The sequence below is a fragment of the Pimephales promelas genome, chromosome 22 (assembly GCF_988280905.1).
Source record: "Pimephales promelas chromosome 22, fPimPro1.hap1.1, whole genome shotgun sequence".
NCBI classification, from domain to species: Eukaryota; Metazoa; Chordata; class Actinopteri; order Cypriniformes; family Leuciscidae; genus Pimephales; species Pimephales promelas.
In genome coordinates, this window is record NC_142790.1 from 22,115,814 (window position 1) to 22,131,040 (window position 15,227).

The following is a 15,227-nucleotide window of genomic DNA, read 5'->3' on the forward strand; positions in this document are numbered from 1 at the left end:
TATACTATAATGGATGTAATTAATATTATTGTTATTTACAAACAAATGGGTAAAAAGTACAGTAAAGGTTTTTGTATTCTCTGACCCTTAAAAGTCAATTTTTATGGTGAAATCTGATCCATGCAGATTTAATATTTTTAACTTGAATAAAAGCAGTTAATTTTTATTTTACTACATAACCACATCTATAATGTCACATCACAAATGAAATGAAAATAATAATCATAATAATGAATAAATCATAAAAGTGCAGGAACTTTCTCATGAATCTCTATGGTGTTTTCACTATGAAATTTGTGAGCTTTCACCAGACTTTACACTGGCATTATCTGTTAGTACACCTGCTCCATTTTATAATGTAAGTTTCCAGTAAAAACAATATCATGCAGGTAACCTAAAAAGGATGCGTCTGGTTTTAAGTCATAAATATGAACCTGACTTTATTAAACATTTTTTTAGGTTAAATAATATAAACCTACCTTTTATTGTGTTTATTTCACCCTTAACTATAATTAGCATTTTGGTGAATAAGGAATGGGGTGAAAAAATTAATGAGGCATGTTGGCAAATGAAGATCGGTGGCTTGAGACGTAGACGTCAGCTAGGCGGGGGGTAATAAAAACTCCCATTCATCCCAAGGAGGGGCATAATTGGCTTGACCACATCTTGAAACCTCTATCTGTGGCAATAATGTGCTACTTCTGCATTTAGCGTTTGGTGAACTCCAGTCCCACTGAAACAATGGGTTAGAAAACCCTCCATCGACTTTGCCAAGCACAGACTCTCGTTTCAAAACCAAACTGACTAAATCCTTTACATAAGCCATAATTAATGGTGCAATGATTGAGTCCAACATGAGTCGGGGTTGCGCGTGGTGCGCTGCAGGAGGTGACGGGACCAGCGCGCATTTGGATGAGAATCACTCAGAACACAGTCTGAGCCCGACGGGACACTTGGTGGTCGCGGTGTGCCTTGGATTCATCGGGACTTTCGGGTTTCTCAACAACACGCTCGTTCTCATTCTGTTCTGTCGCTACAAAGTGCTGCGCTCGCCAATGAACTATCTTCTGGTGAGCATCGCAGTGAGTGATCTGCTGGTGTGCGTCCTCGGCACTCCGTTCAGCTTCGCCGCTAGTACGCAGGGACGGTGGCTCATCGGACGCGCGGGATGCGTGTGGTATGGCTTCATAAACTCATGTCTGGGTAGGTCTATACGTTATAGCGATGTCAATAAACGATTAAAGTTGGATTCGCGTGCAGTTGCCATAGTTTGGTACTTTGGAATCTCGCAAACCACATTAAAACGCGGTTTTTTTATCGTGAAAGTGTTATGATAACGTTTGTGTATCCCATTTGATAGCCTACTTCATACGACCGATGTTTTAACATTCTAAATGCGTATTTTCATAACGTTGCAGAAACGTTTTAGCACATTACCTTTGGGACACTTCGGGAACCTCGCTACGATGTCTAATCTAGTATTCGTACATCATGTCTTTCGTAAACTTCTACCAGTAAAAGAACAGTGTGAGAAATAAAGAGGGATGTGTAGTATATGTTTATACTTCATGCTAACAGTTCTGAACTCAAGTTTGAGTAACCAGCAAGCATTCTAGTCGTATTTTCTTTGAAAAATCCTCCTAACCTTTATATCTGAAAAGCAATTTCCATGGTTTTAATATGATTATTTGCCATTATTTCTCTTGAGGTAAAGAGTCTCGCTTCAGAAGCCTCCTTAAGTATTTCCCATTCTAAAAGTTGCAATAATATGAATAATTGCAATTTTTTAAGTGAATGTTTGCTGTTGTGGTAAACTATCCATTGTTGGCACATATTTCCTATGAATGTTGGAAAGTTTATTGGGTAACACTTTTGAAAACTGTTCCTTCATTAATGAATTTACTACACAGGAACAAAGGAGTTGGCTAATTATTGACATTCTAGTAACTATTAGGCCTATTAACTAACAAAAAACTCTGATTAACACATTAGTGGGCTAATAGCGCTGTTGAACGTGGTAGTTAGTCAGTAACTAGTATTTTTCATATAGCTACCAGAGAACTAGCCTACCTATATGGGTTCATAATTAGCATGAATAATGCATTATTTATCATAAAAGGTATAATGATAACCCACTAGTAATGACTCAAATGTTACTACAGGAACTAATTATTTGTATCAGTATTCTAAAGTGAAAAACATAACTACCTAATATTGACTGAAGTCATGTGAGCTTTTGAGATTTTTGTAAGATTTTGAAGACAATGACTTTTTGTGGTTTCTTGATATTTTTTTTTCTTTATAGCACAAAATCCAAAAACGTATGGATGTATAACATAGGACTAAATATCACATCAGCTTCTTCATCCAACATACTGTATATATGTTTACACATAATAGGAAAGCAGGATAACTTCCCTCGGCCCAGATGGCAATCAGTTTAAAAAGAATGTTTTCTTGTTGATAGATTAAACTCCTTGTACTGTTTATCTGCTTTATGGAACATATGTTATGGACAAAAGTGTAAATAGTACCATGTTTCTGGAAATATACCTGACTGCAATACACTGCTATTCCAAAGTACATGATCTGATAACGTGGTGGGACATTGTAGCCTACATTTTTGTATAGGGATGTGAACAAGAAAAGTCAAAAAGTCGAGTCTACACCAAAAAGAAATGCTCGAAAATACACTAAAAAATTTCAACCCTCTAAAATTAAGTTACAACAGTTACCACAGACTGTTGGTTAAATAGTTAAATAGTTCATTGAACTTATTGCTGTGGTCCACAGTAATAAGTTCAATGAACTATTTAACTACTTTTAATTAATTTACTGATGAAGAAAATGAAGTTGGAACTATTAAATGGGTTGAAAACAAACTCATTAACTCACAATAAATGACATATTATTGGAAACAAAGATGATGAAAACATTTTAGTGTTGAAAGGGCCCATAAGTCTCCATAATTGGAATAAACACACCAGGGCAGATTCTCCTAATTGGGGTTTAGCAATTGACCTGAAGGTGTGGAGAACTGTTTTCAGGAAAAATGAGATGTGTGCTGTCCTGTACTTGACCCATAACACAGGCTCTGATGGGGCAGAGAAGAGTTTAGTATTTCCAGTCAGTAGAATAGCTGTTTTGTGGTTAATTAACAGGTGTCACTTTTCTCACGCAGCCCTTAAGATCGAATTGTTGTGTATTATATGACAACAGATTTTTACATCAGTGTTCATAAACTCCAGAAGTACAACCTTGGTAAAGAATATTGTTGATTCATTGTAATTGTCAAAACTTAAATGACCTGTCTGGCAACTTGGCTAAACAAAGCAGAATGAATCGGCATAGTTCGATAAAACTGTGCTTAAGGGAGAACTAACCACAAGCGACGTGACGACGTGATTTGTTAATTTTTGTCCTAACCAGCCGCGATGGCGACTCGCGACGATTCTATTTTAGAAACGTTTCTATTTTTCTACGACGTCGCGGCTGGAACAACAAACACAAAGTGTGGCAATGATAATCTAAGGTAGCCTACTATGTATGTGCTTTATTTAATGCTAAAAGTAATGTGACTTTGAATATCATTTAGTGCTCTCAGCTTTGTACAGTAGCTGTAAAAGCAACAATTCAGATCTTGAAATTAAACAACTGGAAACAAGAATGTTCAAACTGTGAACAAAAGTGTATTCTTTGACAGACTGTTTTAGTAACTCAGTAGCCTGTATTTTTAATAATGTTTAAATGGTGTAATATTTGTGAACTTGATTATGTAGCCTACTTCCATTTTCTTGCGAGTGATTTTGATGCATTTCGCAGTCGCGTCTACTGTGGACAGACAAATTATTTGTGCTGGGATCTTATCGCATCGCATCTGTTTAGGACATGGTGTATGTGTGCTTCTAATGGAGAAAATCTCTGTAATCAGTTCTCTCCTTGAAAGCCTGATGACAAATGCCTTTCAGGCTTGTTACTTGCTTTCTTGATAGCTTTCATCAGGAACCTCCATGCATATACGATTTAAGTTGCTTCTTTTCTCGTTCTCAATGTCTAATGCCATAATGATGCTAATTGTAAGCAGTGGACTATAGATTTCTTTCACTGATTATCAACCTTGAATAAATTACACTAATAATTCTAATACTTGTATTAAGCTAAGAAATATCAGCCTTTCCTTAGGCAGGCAGGGAAAAATTACCATTAACATTCAAAATGTTCTCGAGATATTTATAGTTGAAATATTCAAGCTAATGGTCTCTTTGAACAATTGTTGAGTGAAGGTCTTTCTAAGAAATTTTCTTTAGGATGAAAAAGGCAGGATTTTGAGAGATAATTTTCAAGAAATAATCTCCCAAAGAGTTTATGCAAGACACCAGAAACAGCACATTGCAAGTTTTGTCTTTTCTGCTTAAAGTTTGGTGAACTCTTCGAATTCACACAACAACAACAAACCTAAACGCCTGCACAAATTGACCACTTGGCTGATTAAAAAAAAAAGTATTGTAGAGTCTTTATTTCTTTGCTTTATTAAGCCTAATGTGACTACACATTTGAATAATGAATATGGTAGGGTTGCAACTTCTGACACTTTGTTATTATAATCCTGTTTTTTGCTACAAATTACAGTAGGAGTTCCTACATAATGCACTGAATTGAGTCTGTACTCTGTACTTAAAGCAGTAATGCTTTGTTATTGTTTGTCGCATCAACTTGGTATCGAAGTACCGGCACCAGGGGTGGTAAAAGTACTCGAGACTTGAGTAAAAGTATATAAACCCAAATAAAAAATTACTCCTGTAAAAGTGGAAAGTCCTCCATTCAAACATCGCTTGAGTAAAAGTACAAAAGTATCCAATTTAAAAGTACCGAAAGTAAAAATTAAATCTTCAAATTAACTGTAAATATGAATAATTAAGTTGAATGAATAATATAATCAATTGTTTTGGGAGTTATATGCAATGTTTTATTTAAACAAATGATAAGATTAGATACTGCAATTAAGAATTTGTTATCTAGCTGCTTGATATAATGAAATCGCTTGGCTAACATTAAAGCAACACTAAATAATTTTTCCTCTGCGGTCGCCCTACAGGTTGAAAGCGGCATTGTCCATTACCGCTGTCGTAAATAATTTAGCCTTCCGCAGCCTACTGTTGCACGCACACTCACTGTTTATCATAGAGCTGTTTATCCAGCACCGGCTTTAGAGTGAACGATGTCCAATTGTAACGGTTACCGTAAAGCAAGTCAAATTTGTAGTTTTCTTATGTCTCATTCAAACTACAGAAACGCGACCCCATCTGGCAAACTTGCATAGTGTGGTTATAGCAGATATAGGACCACAAAGCAAAGGCAAAAGTTCCTTTCACCCTGTTACGACTTGATGAACCACTGAAACGATTTTGGAAACATTATTTCAATGTAAAGAATCTTCTTTATTGTTGCTTTAACGGGATACTCCAATTTTTTTGGAAATAAGCTCATTTTACCCCCAGAGTTAAACAGTTGAGTTTTACCATTTTCAAATCCATTCAGACGATTTTTTTTGATATTTAGAAGAATATCAGTAACCAGACAGTATCTGGTCTCATTGACTTCCATAGTAGGAAAAAAATATATACTATGGAAGTCAATGAGACCAGAAACTGTCTGGTTACAGATATTCTTCTAAATATCAAAAAATCGACTGAATACATTTGAAAACGGTAAAATCCAACTGTTTAACTCTAGGGGAGTGGTAAAATGAGCCTATTTCCAAAAAAGTGGAGTATCCCTTTAACGTCAACTCACGATTCAAAAGAAAACCAAGTTTTTCATTGGTTTGGAAAGCCAGTGTAATAAATACTTGGGCTGGGCGCAATTTTTTTTTTCCCCAATTCATTGGGGAACTCATCCCTGATTGGCTCGCCGTTAACACATCGCTGCAAATTATAGAGAAAACAATCAGCCTGACAGCCTCATTTGTGACAAGTTCTGACAACAGACACATACATATTCACAAAGGTAAGGTTTCTTCTTATATTTGATCAGACATAACTTATGATTTATGAAATCTCATTGTAACGTTGGAGTGTTATTCAGAACGGCGAGCCAATCAGGAATGAGTTCCCAAATGAATATTCATGAGTCTTCCCCTATCATCCTGCAAAAAAAAAAAAAAAAAAATGTGACCGGGCATGGGGAAATGTATCGGAATAAAAAGTAAACTTTATCTTTAATATTGTAGTAGAGTAAGAGTGAAAGTAGAGGCAAATAAAACATACTCAAGTAAAGTACAAATCCCCCAAAAAATACTTAAGGAAAGTAACAAAGTATTTTTACTTCATTACATACCACTACTGACCGGCACATTTGGAACCTTTACTTTGCACTATTATACATTTGGCCTGATCGTGAGAATGCACACTCCGTTGGGCATTACCAAGAGACCTTGCAGTTAGTCACAGCTCAAATGAGTGTGAACACCTGGTCTTCACAGTTAAAATGGCAGTGACATGATAGCTGCCTTCAGTTTCATGTGAGATATTTTAAGATCCACCTGGGCTTTTTGGTTTCAAATGACAGTACACGGAGGAGTGCACAATGGAACAAAAGTGTCCCTTTCAAGATGCACCGAAAGCTGTCTGCATGTGTGTGGTGCACTGATAAGGATGTTTGCCTTGTTCAGATCTTATAAGACTGTAAACGACCAATAAATTACCCAAAAAAAAGCACTTAACCCCAGTAAAGCAGGTTTTCTGAAGAGGAACTCGATGAGATGAGACTAATAACACTTTGTAGTAGTAGAAGAAACTTCGGCAATGTCAGTGTAAGGTTTTTCAATGCTGTTTTAAGATGAGCCGTTGTTTTCACTTTCAAATACTACATTTAACAGTATTTTACTATAAGAAAAAAAGCCATTAGATCTAGTGCAGTTTTTCACTTGAATAGAGTAAGGGAACTTAACATAGTTTATTTATTTATTTATTTTTTACAGTCTTTTACTGTTAAAATTACATTTAAAAAAAAAAAAAAGCTACAGATACAAAACAGGTACACTGAAAAAAAAGATTTACTTTGTCACATGTCAGTGCATGTTTGGACTTTCAGTTTGTGTTTTGATTGGTTCCTGTTTTCATCTGTTCTTTTCCTGCCACTCCTTCGTTTCTATGGTTACTATCATTATGAGTTAATTTGTCCCAGCTGTGTATGATTAATTATCTAGTTTCTGTTTGCTATTTCAGATGCACCCTTTGCTTCAGGCCCTGTTTACACGCACATGGTTATGTTGAAAAACGGAGATATTTCTCTTCATTTGTGTCCTTTGTTTACACGCAAACAGAGAATGCGCCTCTGAAACCGATTCTTTCTAAAAACTCCGGCCAGAGTGGAGGTTTTGGAAAACTTTGTTTTCTGAGAAAACGGGTTTGAGGTAGCCGACGTCACAGTATATGCGACAGAAATTGCATCTGCCTCAAAAGTGCGACCTTGCGAATCGATTCGTCCGATTGGCTAACGTGGGCTTGAGCCTCTTGTTACACTACCACCTACAGGTTTGGCATGCTCTTGACGGCACATACACGGGTTTGTGTAAACAAACACTTTTCTGAAAACTGACAGGTGTGCACAACGTTATTTGGTGGTGTAATGTCCGTTTATGAAAATTACCAGCCACATGTAAACGTATAGCCTCAGTCTTTGTCCAATCTCCGTTGCGTTTGTGTTTTCCCTGCCTGTCAGTTTGTTCCAGAGTACTATTATTAAAGTTTGTATCCAATCAGAGTATTCAGTCCGTCCCTGAGGAAACCACAGTGTAACACTTTGAAACAATTTTAGTCAAATTTCTCAAATGATTACAAAGAAACACAATTAACACATTAAATTAACACGATTTAATAAGACTGACATAGTACTTTCTTGTAAAACAATCTAATAAACTGTTTTACTTACAACTTTGAAAAATGTTTTTGTTACGGTGCAGATGCAAAGTGCATCTAAATTTTCATTTTTCCTATTAAGCAAGGTAAACCAACAGCATTGAGCTTGATATTTGCAGTGCATGCGATAAATCTGCAGATGTTGGCCTTTTACTTGATGTAAACAAACCCTCAAAGGCAATAATGATCTGTAAGCAACCCAGTACCGAAGCTATTACTCATAACAGAACGTTGTGTTGTCTGTATCTCTCTTCTGTTTGTACAGGCGTCGTGTCTCTAATCTCGCTGGCGGTGCTTTCTTACGAGCGCTACTGCACCATGATGGGGGCCACGCAGGCCGACTCTACCAATTACAAAAAGGTGGCCATGGGTATTGCCTTCTCCTGGATATATTCCATGGTTTGGACTCTTCCTCCACTGTTTGGATGGAGCTGCTACGGTCCGGAGGGTCCCGGCACCACGTGCAGTGTCAACTGGGCCGCCAGGACGGCCAACAACGTGTCTTACATTATCTGTCTGTTTTTCTTCTGCCTTATTCTCCCTTTTATCGTGATTGTCTACAGCTATGGAAGACTCCTCCAGGCTATCACACAGGTAGGTGTCAAAACCATTACCGTCTACTTCATCTGATGAGTAATTGGTTTCAAAGAAGCTTAATGCCTAAAGTTACAGACCATTGTGGGATTTGTATAGAGACTTGGCATTAAATTAAGTATTGATTTAAGTGATTTTCACACACGTAACTCTGAGTGATGTTGTGTCATTGTTTTCACTATATCTCCGCATTTAAATGGTAAGTGATAGAGAAAGACAAAGAGGAAACTGCCATGAGACAAAATATTTAAAAACAAAACGAACCAGTGTTAGTACCGCTGACAGCAAAAGAAAAATTGCAAAATTATAAGGGTTTCTATTTCAAGTAAATTTCCAGAAACAAAGAATCCTAAATGTATCAAGGTTAAGCAGCACTGTTTTCAACGGTGATAATAATTAGAAATGTTTCTTGGGCAGCAAATCACCATAGTATTATGATTTCTAAATGATCATGTGATGGAAGACTAGAGTAATGATGCTGAAAATTCAGCTTTGCCAGGAATACATTGTGCCAGATTAAGGTCGTCTGCTGTATCCTACAGAACTCAGCACTCAGATTTGGGCTGTAAGATTTTTTTTTTTTAAGACAAATTGCATTCAGCATTCATTTTGAGAGTGTTTTTGCACTGTTACATGATTTAGAACGTTCCTTTAGTGAATCAGTTGTTTAATGCAAACAGCATGTGCAAATAAACAATTCAGAATTCATGAATTTCCCCCAACTACAAGCAACAAAAGTGTAGATCAAGTCATCTGCTTTCATATTTTATCATGAAGTAATACATCATATTGTACTGAAATGTGTTCTACAATTGCAGGAAAAACAAAATGTTCCCCATGGTTTTGTGTGGAAAACTCCTTTACATTACTTTGCAGAGAAAATGCAGCAAATGATGAATGCAATCTCAGTAGACTAGAGAAACAGTTACCTAGACAAACTTCAACTTCAATTAGCGTAATATTCATAAATTGTTATGAGTTTTCACAATGACCTTTTTGCGCCATTAGTTGACAAAACCACTCAGCAGGCCTCTCGATGTTACATGTGTGCCCTGTGTTTCCCCCTTCCTTGTGTATTAGGTTCAATCCTGTTTCCATTTTCACACTCTTCGTTACTGTTTTGTTAAAGGGATAGTTCATTTTGAAATTAATTTTTGATATGTTTTAGCTTACCTCAAGGGCATCCAAGATGTAGGTGTTTTTGTTTCCGCAGTAGTTTCAATTTTGATATTTTTAGGTCAAACCGTTCTTGTCTGTCAATCATATAATGCGGGTCTATGGTCACCACCTCAAAGAGCATGCACAGAGAAGTCCAAATTAAACATGATTTAATGACTCGTAAATGTAAGTACACATTGGTGGCCTAAGACACGAAACGAGCGGTTTGTGTGAGAAACTGAACAGTATTTATATCGTTTTTACCTTTTGTAACCACAGCCACCATCCAAGTGATCTGAGGGCACGGGTGAAAAAAAAAATCAATGTTGTCTGTTGATACAGTATATCGAAATCGTCTTCGATTGAGATTTCCTGTATATTTAAATATGTTTAGATATTCACATTGAAAGGCAACACTTTCGAAATCTCTGTGTAAACAATGAATAACGTACACGTGTGAGAGATGACTTCCACCGCTTGCGCAGAACAAAGCGCCCGCGCCCTTTTACAAGAGGTAAAAACGATATAAATCTCACACAAACCGCTCTTTTTTTTTTCTCACACAAACCGCTCATTTCGTGTCTTAGGCCATCAATGTGTACTTACGTTTACGAGTCATTAAATCATCTTTAATTTGGACTTCTCTGTGCATGCTCTTTGAGGTGGTGACCATAGACCTGCATTATATGACAGACAGACAAGAACGGTTTGACCTAAAAATATCAAAATTGAAACTACTTCGAAAAAAAGGACACCTACATCTTGGATGCCCTTGAGGTAAGCTAAAACATACCAAAAATTCATTTCAAAGTGAACTATCCCTTTAATTCACCTGTTTACCTGCCATTATCAGTTCATTTGGCCCAGCTGTGTCCTGTTTCCCTGATCTGTTCCCTGTGTTTTAAGTCCTGTGTTTTAGTCTGTTCCTTGTCTGTCGTTGTTGCTACATGCTTGGTTGTTCCGTTGATGTTTCCAGTATAACATCATTTTAGTTTGTTTGATAAAACTGCTGCTTTTTGATCCTGATTCCTGCTTCAACCAGCCCGTGACACTCGACCTGTGGTTTAAATTAAAAACAGTTTGAATATTTCGGCTCGCGGCAATTTCCTGTCTGTGTTCCTCTATCAGTTCCAATTTACCAGAGGGAATAAGATTAATTCATTGTCGACTGCTTGACGGGTAATGTTCTGTGCTGTCCGATGATCGACGCCCTGGCATTCAGCAATGATTGACAGTTTTTCTCAGTGTTTAGTGTGAAACTTCTTAAATGCAAATTGAACACCATATTACGTCAGGCACAGAGCAAAATGTGTCCTAATTTTGCATGAAGATGGGAAGAAAATAGCATTTCAATTGAGAAGTAGTTTTTATTTGATTACTCAGTGGCCCAATTTTCTGAAGTAAACACAAAACAAGAGCTCTCAAAACTCCCACAATTTCTTTCCTTTTTCCCGCCCCTTTGCCGAGTGTGTGAGCTAACTGAGGCCACCAGCTGCTTGCATCAAATGCACTGACACAACAAAATGCTTTGATTTGCAACTGAATTACTTTTCACAAGCAACAATGAATGAAAAATCTCTGCGTCTAAATGGAGTACAATGTATGAAATGGATGTTTCAGCACTTTTAATATACTGTGATGTTCTGGGAGAGTTTGGAAATGAAAACATTCATGTTTATGTAAATTAGCCCTGTCTAAAATGGGCCATTGATGTTTTGAGAACTGGAAGCGTTTGAGAACTTTGCGTTTCCCTTCATTCAACAGCAACTCAAATCGCTCAGCCTGTGTCATTGGGTTAACATAAGCACTTTCATAAAGGATATTTTGCCGTGCGCAAACTCTGCTGAATCTCGTTTTGGTCTGAATGTCTTCTGTAGATTCTGTAGAAGACTTATCGCTAGACATCAGTGGTGTGATCAAACCTCAGAGGTGAAAAGACTTTGCTTCTCTGACAGATACATGCTTGTGAGAGCTGATAACTTTGAGCCTGGGCTTGTGTTGATAGATGCAGGAACAAAGGGAGGTCTCTCCTTAAGCCTGAGCGGAAATCATTTCCAATTAATGAGTTACTATCTCAAAAGGGCAGAGAGGAAAACGAACCTTTAGAATGGGTACCTCACAGGGCTTATAACCTTGCAGTCTCCTTTTAATTTGCCTGTCATATACTTTATTCATCAAAGAATCCTGAAAAGAAATCTGTTACAGTTTATACAAAAATGTTAAAGAGTTTTCAACATTGATAATAATAAGAAATGTTTTTTTTTTTGTGCGGCAAATCAGCATATTAGAATAATTTCTTAAGGAGCATGTGACACTGAAGACAGAATTAAAGATGCTGAAAATTCTGCTTTGCCATTACGAGCAAAATTACATTTGAAAAATGTATGAAAATGGAAAAAAATGAACAAACTCCTAATTAATGCTTATTAATAGCTGGTAAGGTAGTTGTTAAGTTTAGGAATTGGGTAGGATTAAGGATGTAGAATAAGGCAGTAATATGTACTTTACTTAATAAATATCCTAGTAACATGCATGCTAATAAGCAACTAGTTTATACTGAGAACTGGACCCTAAACTAAATCTTTGCCAAAATATCTTACTGACCCCAAACTTTTGAATGGTACTATAGTTTAGGTCACTCCCACATCTGACTCTGTCTTAATATATTGTTCTCATTGCCGATATAGATGCATGTACAGATATTTCCTTTGCTCTTCATCTTAACACTAAGTTTTGTCAATTAACCAGGGGCTGGTTGCATACACTGCTTAGACTATCTTACAAGTTTTTTCTCCTTCAAGACTGTTCGTAGCTCTTTTAAATCATTTACATGAAAATACTGATTAGTCGTAACTAATTGCTAGTTTGTCAGACTAGTTCTTAAGACATGGTTTTAATCTGGCAGCTATGGAACTAACCCAGGGAATCCAATTGTGCCAGTAGTCCCTTAGCAGCAACTCAGAGTTAAGTGCTTAATTGCTCAAGATTTGCAGTTTTGACATTTAAGTTTATACCACCATTTAAGTTATTGAGGGTTGTTTAAGTTATTGAGACCAGTGACATCATTGCCAGCAGTATATATACCAGTTCATAGATTCATATAGATGCTTAAAGAGTGTGCATTGACACCTCACACAGAATCATTTGCATAATGGCGTCCTGAAGATGATAAAATCATTGAGTTTGATCAAAGGCATTTTTTCTTATCTGCTGAATGCCTTCAATTTATTTAAATGTCATTTAATGCAAGGCAATTATAGGTCAATCTTAGCATGAGATCAGATAACAATAGTGTTGTCTCCACTGTATAAGAGTGATTGTAGCACCACATCGATGGTATTGAACCACAGGCGCAGAGACCGAATGCTAATAAGCTCAGAGTCTTTTAGACAATTTGCACCCTGTGTGTTTACTCGAGATGTGACTGACCGTTCAATGCAGTGGAGTCCTAGGGGGACAGGTCAAGTATAGTCACCCTCCACTCTGATAAATCTCAAAGGGGGAGTTAAAAATAATTGACACTACGTATTACACATAGTAACTGGCGCTTTGATTAAGCTAAAAGCTCTTTTTAACTGCATACATCATAAGCAATCAATTGGATAATGATTTACGTACATTTACGATCAATAACACCACAAACCACCTTTCAGGCTTTCATTCAGAGGTGGACAAAGTACACAATTTCCTTGCTGGTCAAATATTACTCCGTTACCAGTAAAAGTTGTAAAGACCGATTTTTACTTCAGTTGAAGTACAGGAGTACTCGTTTTTAAAAGTACTTAAAGGTTGTATCAGCGATTGTGGGTAACGTCACTTCTGTTTGTGTTTGAAGCGAGATCCCAAACAAACCTCTCCCTCCCATTTCGTGCATCATGAAAAAAACGATCATGCATGCGCATTTCTTAAAGCGACAAAAACACACTATTTTCAGATTGACGGTCTACCTCAATGAAACTGTGAACTTAGCTGCTTTGGATTACAAAGTATAATGATGTATATAAAACCTCTAGTCGAGTCATGTCGTATCATACAGCTAGCTTTGCTGGTGCTTCACTGGAAGCAGCAGTATGATAAAACGTACGAGAATCAGTCATATATCTACAGATCTAACATTATGGGGAAAACTCATGGTAACAACAGCTATCTGGAATAATATTCTAATTATTTTTATTACAGCTTATTATTATTATTCGGCTAAAGTTAGTCCTGAACGTAGGCTAGTGTTATTGCTAATAGTAGGCTACAATATTATGGCTACAAGTAAACGCAACTCGCACACTAAATCCTTACAATCTGATATTCGCTAGAGCTATCCAAGTTTAGTCGAGCTTCACTCATATTTTTTATGAGAATTATATTTTCACAAACAAAAAAGTCAGCACTAGAAGCTACTCACCTGTCCAGAAGAAATAGTGCAACCTCGGCATCCGATTTAAACATTTTCAATTCTTTGAGTTCTCTCCACCGTTTAAAAGCATTGTTTTATTATTTTTGTATAATACTTACAGTACCTTATGCCTCTGAATCTATGCCTGCCTTCCCTCATATCAATATCAAATTTATTTCTAGAACACAGTTCCAGTGGGGGATTGATTAAGTGCACTCAATAACGTTCCAAGTGGCTGTTACCTCAAATAGTGCCCTATTTAAAAAAATGTGGTTTTTAGTATGTTAGCCTTACTGTGAGCTAGTGCGCTTCTAAACAATGACAAAGTTCGCATTTACAGACTGATCTCATGAAGTAGCGTGTGTATGACACGCCAATTCGTATTTCCATTTTTGGCGTGCTATCAAGACGCATAATCGCCTTTCAGCGTGTTTATGAACGCCGTTGACTTAACGTTATATAAATATATGACTTACCTCAACCCCGTCCCTAAACCTAACCGTCACTGGGGTTAATGGCATTTACTGTTCACTTACCATCCTAGGAAAAAAAAAGATTTGACTTACCTCAACCCCATCCCTAAACTTAACCGTCACTGGGGTTAATGGCATTTATGACTGGAGATTTGATTGCGTGTACAGACACGCGGAATTGACGCGGACGTTAATGGCGTAGACATATACGCACACACGCGGATCACGCGGATAGCTTAAAATGCGTAGAGATAACACGCCACCTGACTCGAAAGTGGCGTATATGTTTACGCAATAGTCATGATGTCATGTTGGCATTTAGAAGACCAAACCCAACTTTGTAAATGAAAATCAGGTTGATGATGTCAGAATTCAATGTCAGATTGATATTAATCTCCAATGTTAGACAGACGTTGTGTTGTGGTTGAAAATTAAAATCGGGTTGACGTCAGAAACCAACATCAGTCTGGTTTTGACGTCAACCCGACTTATATTTCCAAACGAAATCCAACGTCAATCCGATGTTGTGTTCTGACGTCAAACCGACTTATATTTCCAACCGAAATCCAACAACAGTCCGTCAACCCAACTTTAATTTTCAACCAAAACCCAACGCCTGCAACCAAAATGATCCCCTGACTGACGTTACTACTTTCTACTCAAGGACCAGGACAGAAATGTCAAGGTCTCTTC

At 37.1% G+C, this 15,227-nt stretch overlaps 1 protein-coding gene across 2 annotated transcripts in view; it reads left to right on the plus strand.

Annotated features, from left to right (window-relative positions):
- Positions 1-666: 666 nt before the first annotated feature.
- tmtopsb (teleost multiple tissue opsin b) overlaps positions 667-15,227 on the plus strand; it is a 35,168-nt gene continuing 20,607 nt past the window's right edge. For both annotated transcript variants that reach the window (XM_039684441.2, XM_039684442.2), the window contains exons 1-2: positions 667-1,203; positions 8,185-8,513. In XM_039684441.2, the coding sequence (XP_039540375.1) occupies positions 840-1,203; positions 8,185-8,513 (693 nt within the window). In that variant the 5' untranslated portion in view covers positions 667-839. The remainder of the gene's footprint in view (positions 1,204-8,184; positions 8,514-15,227) is intronic.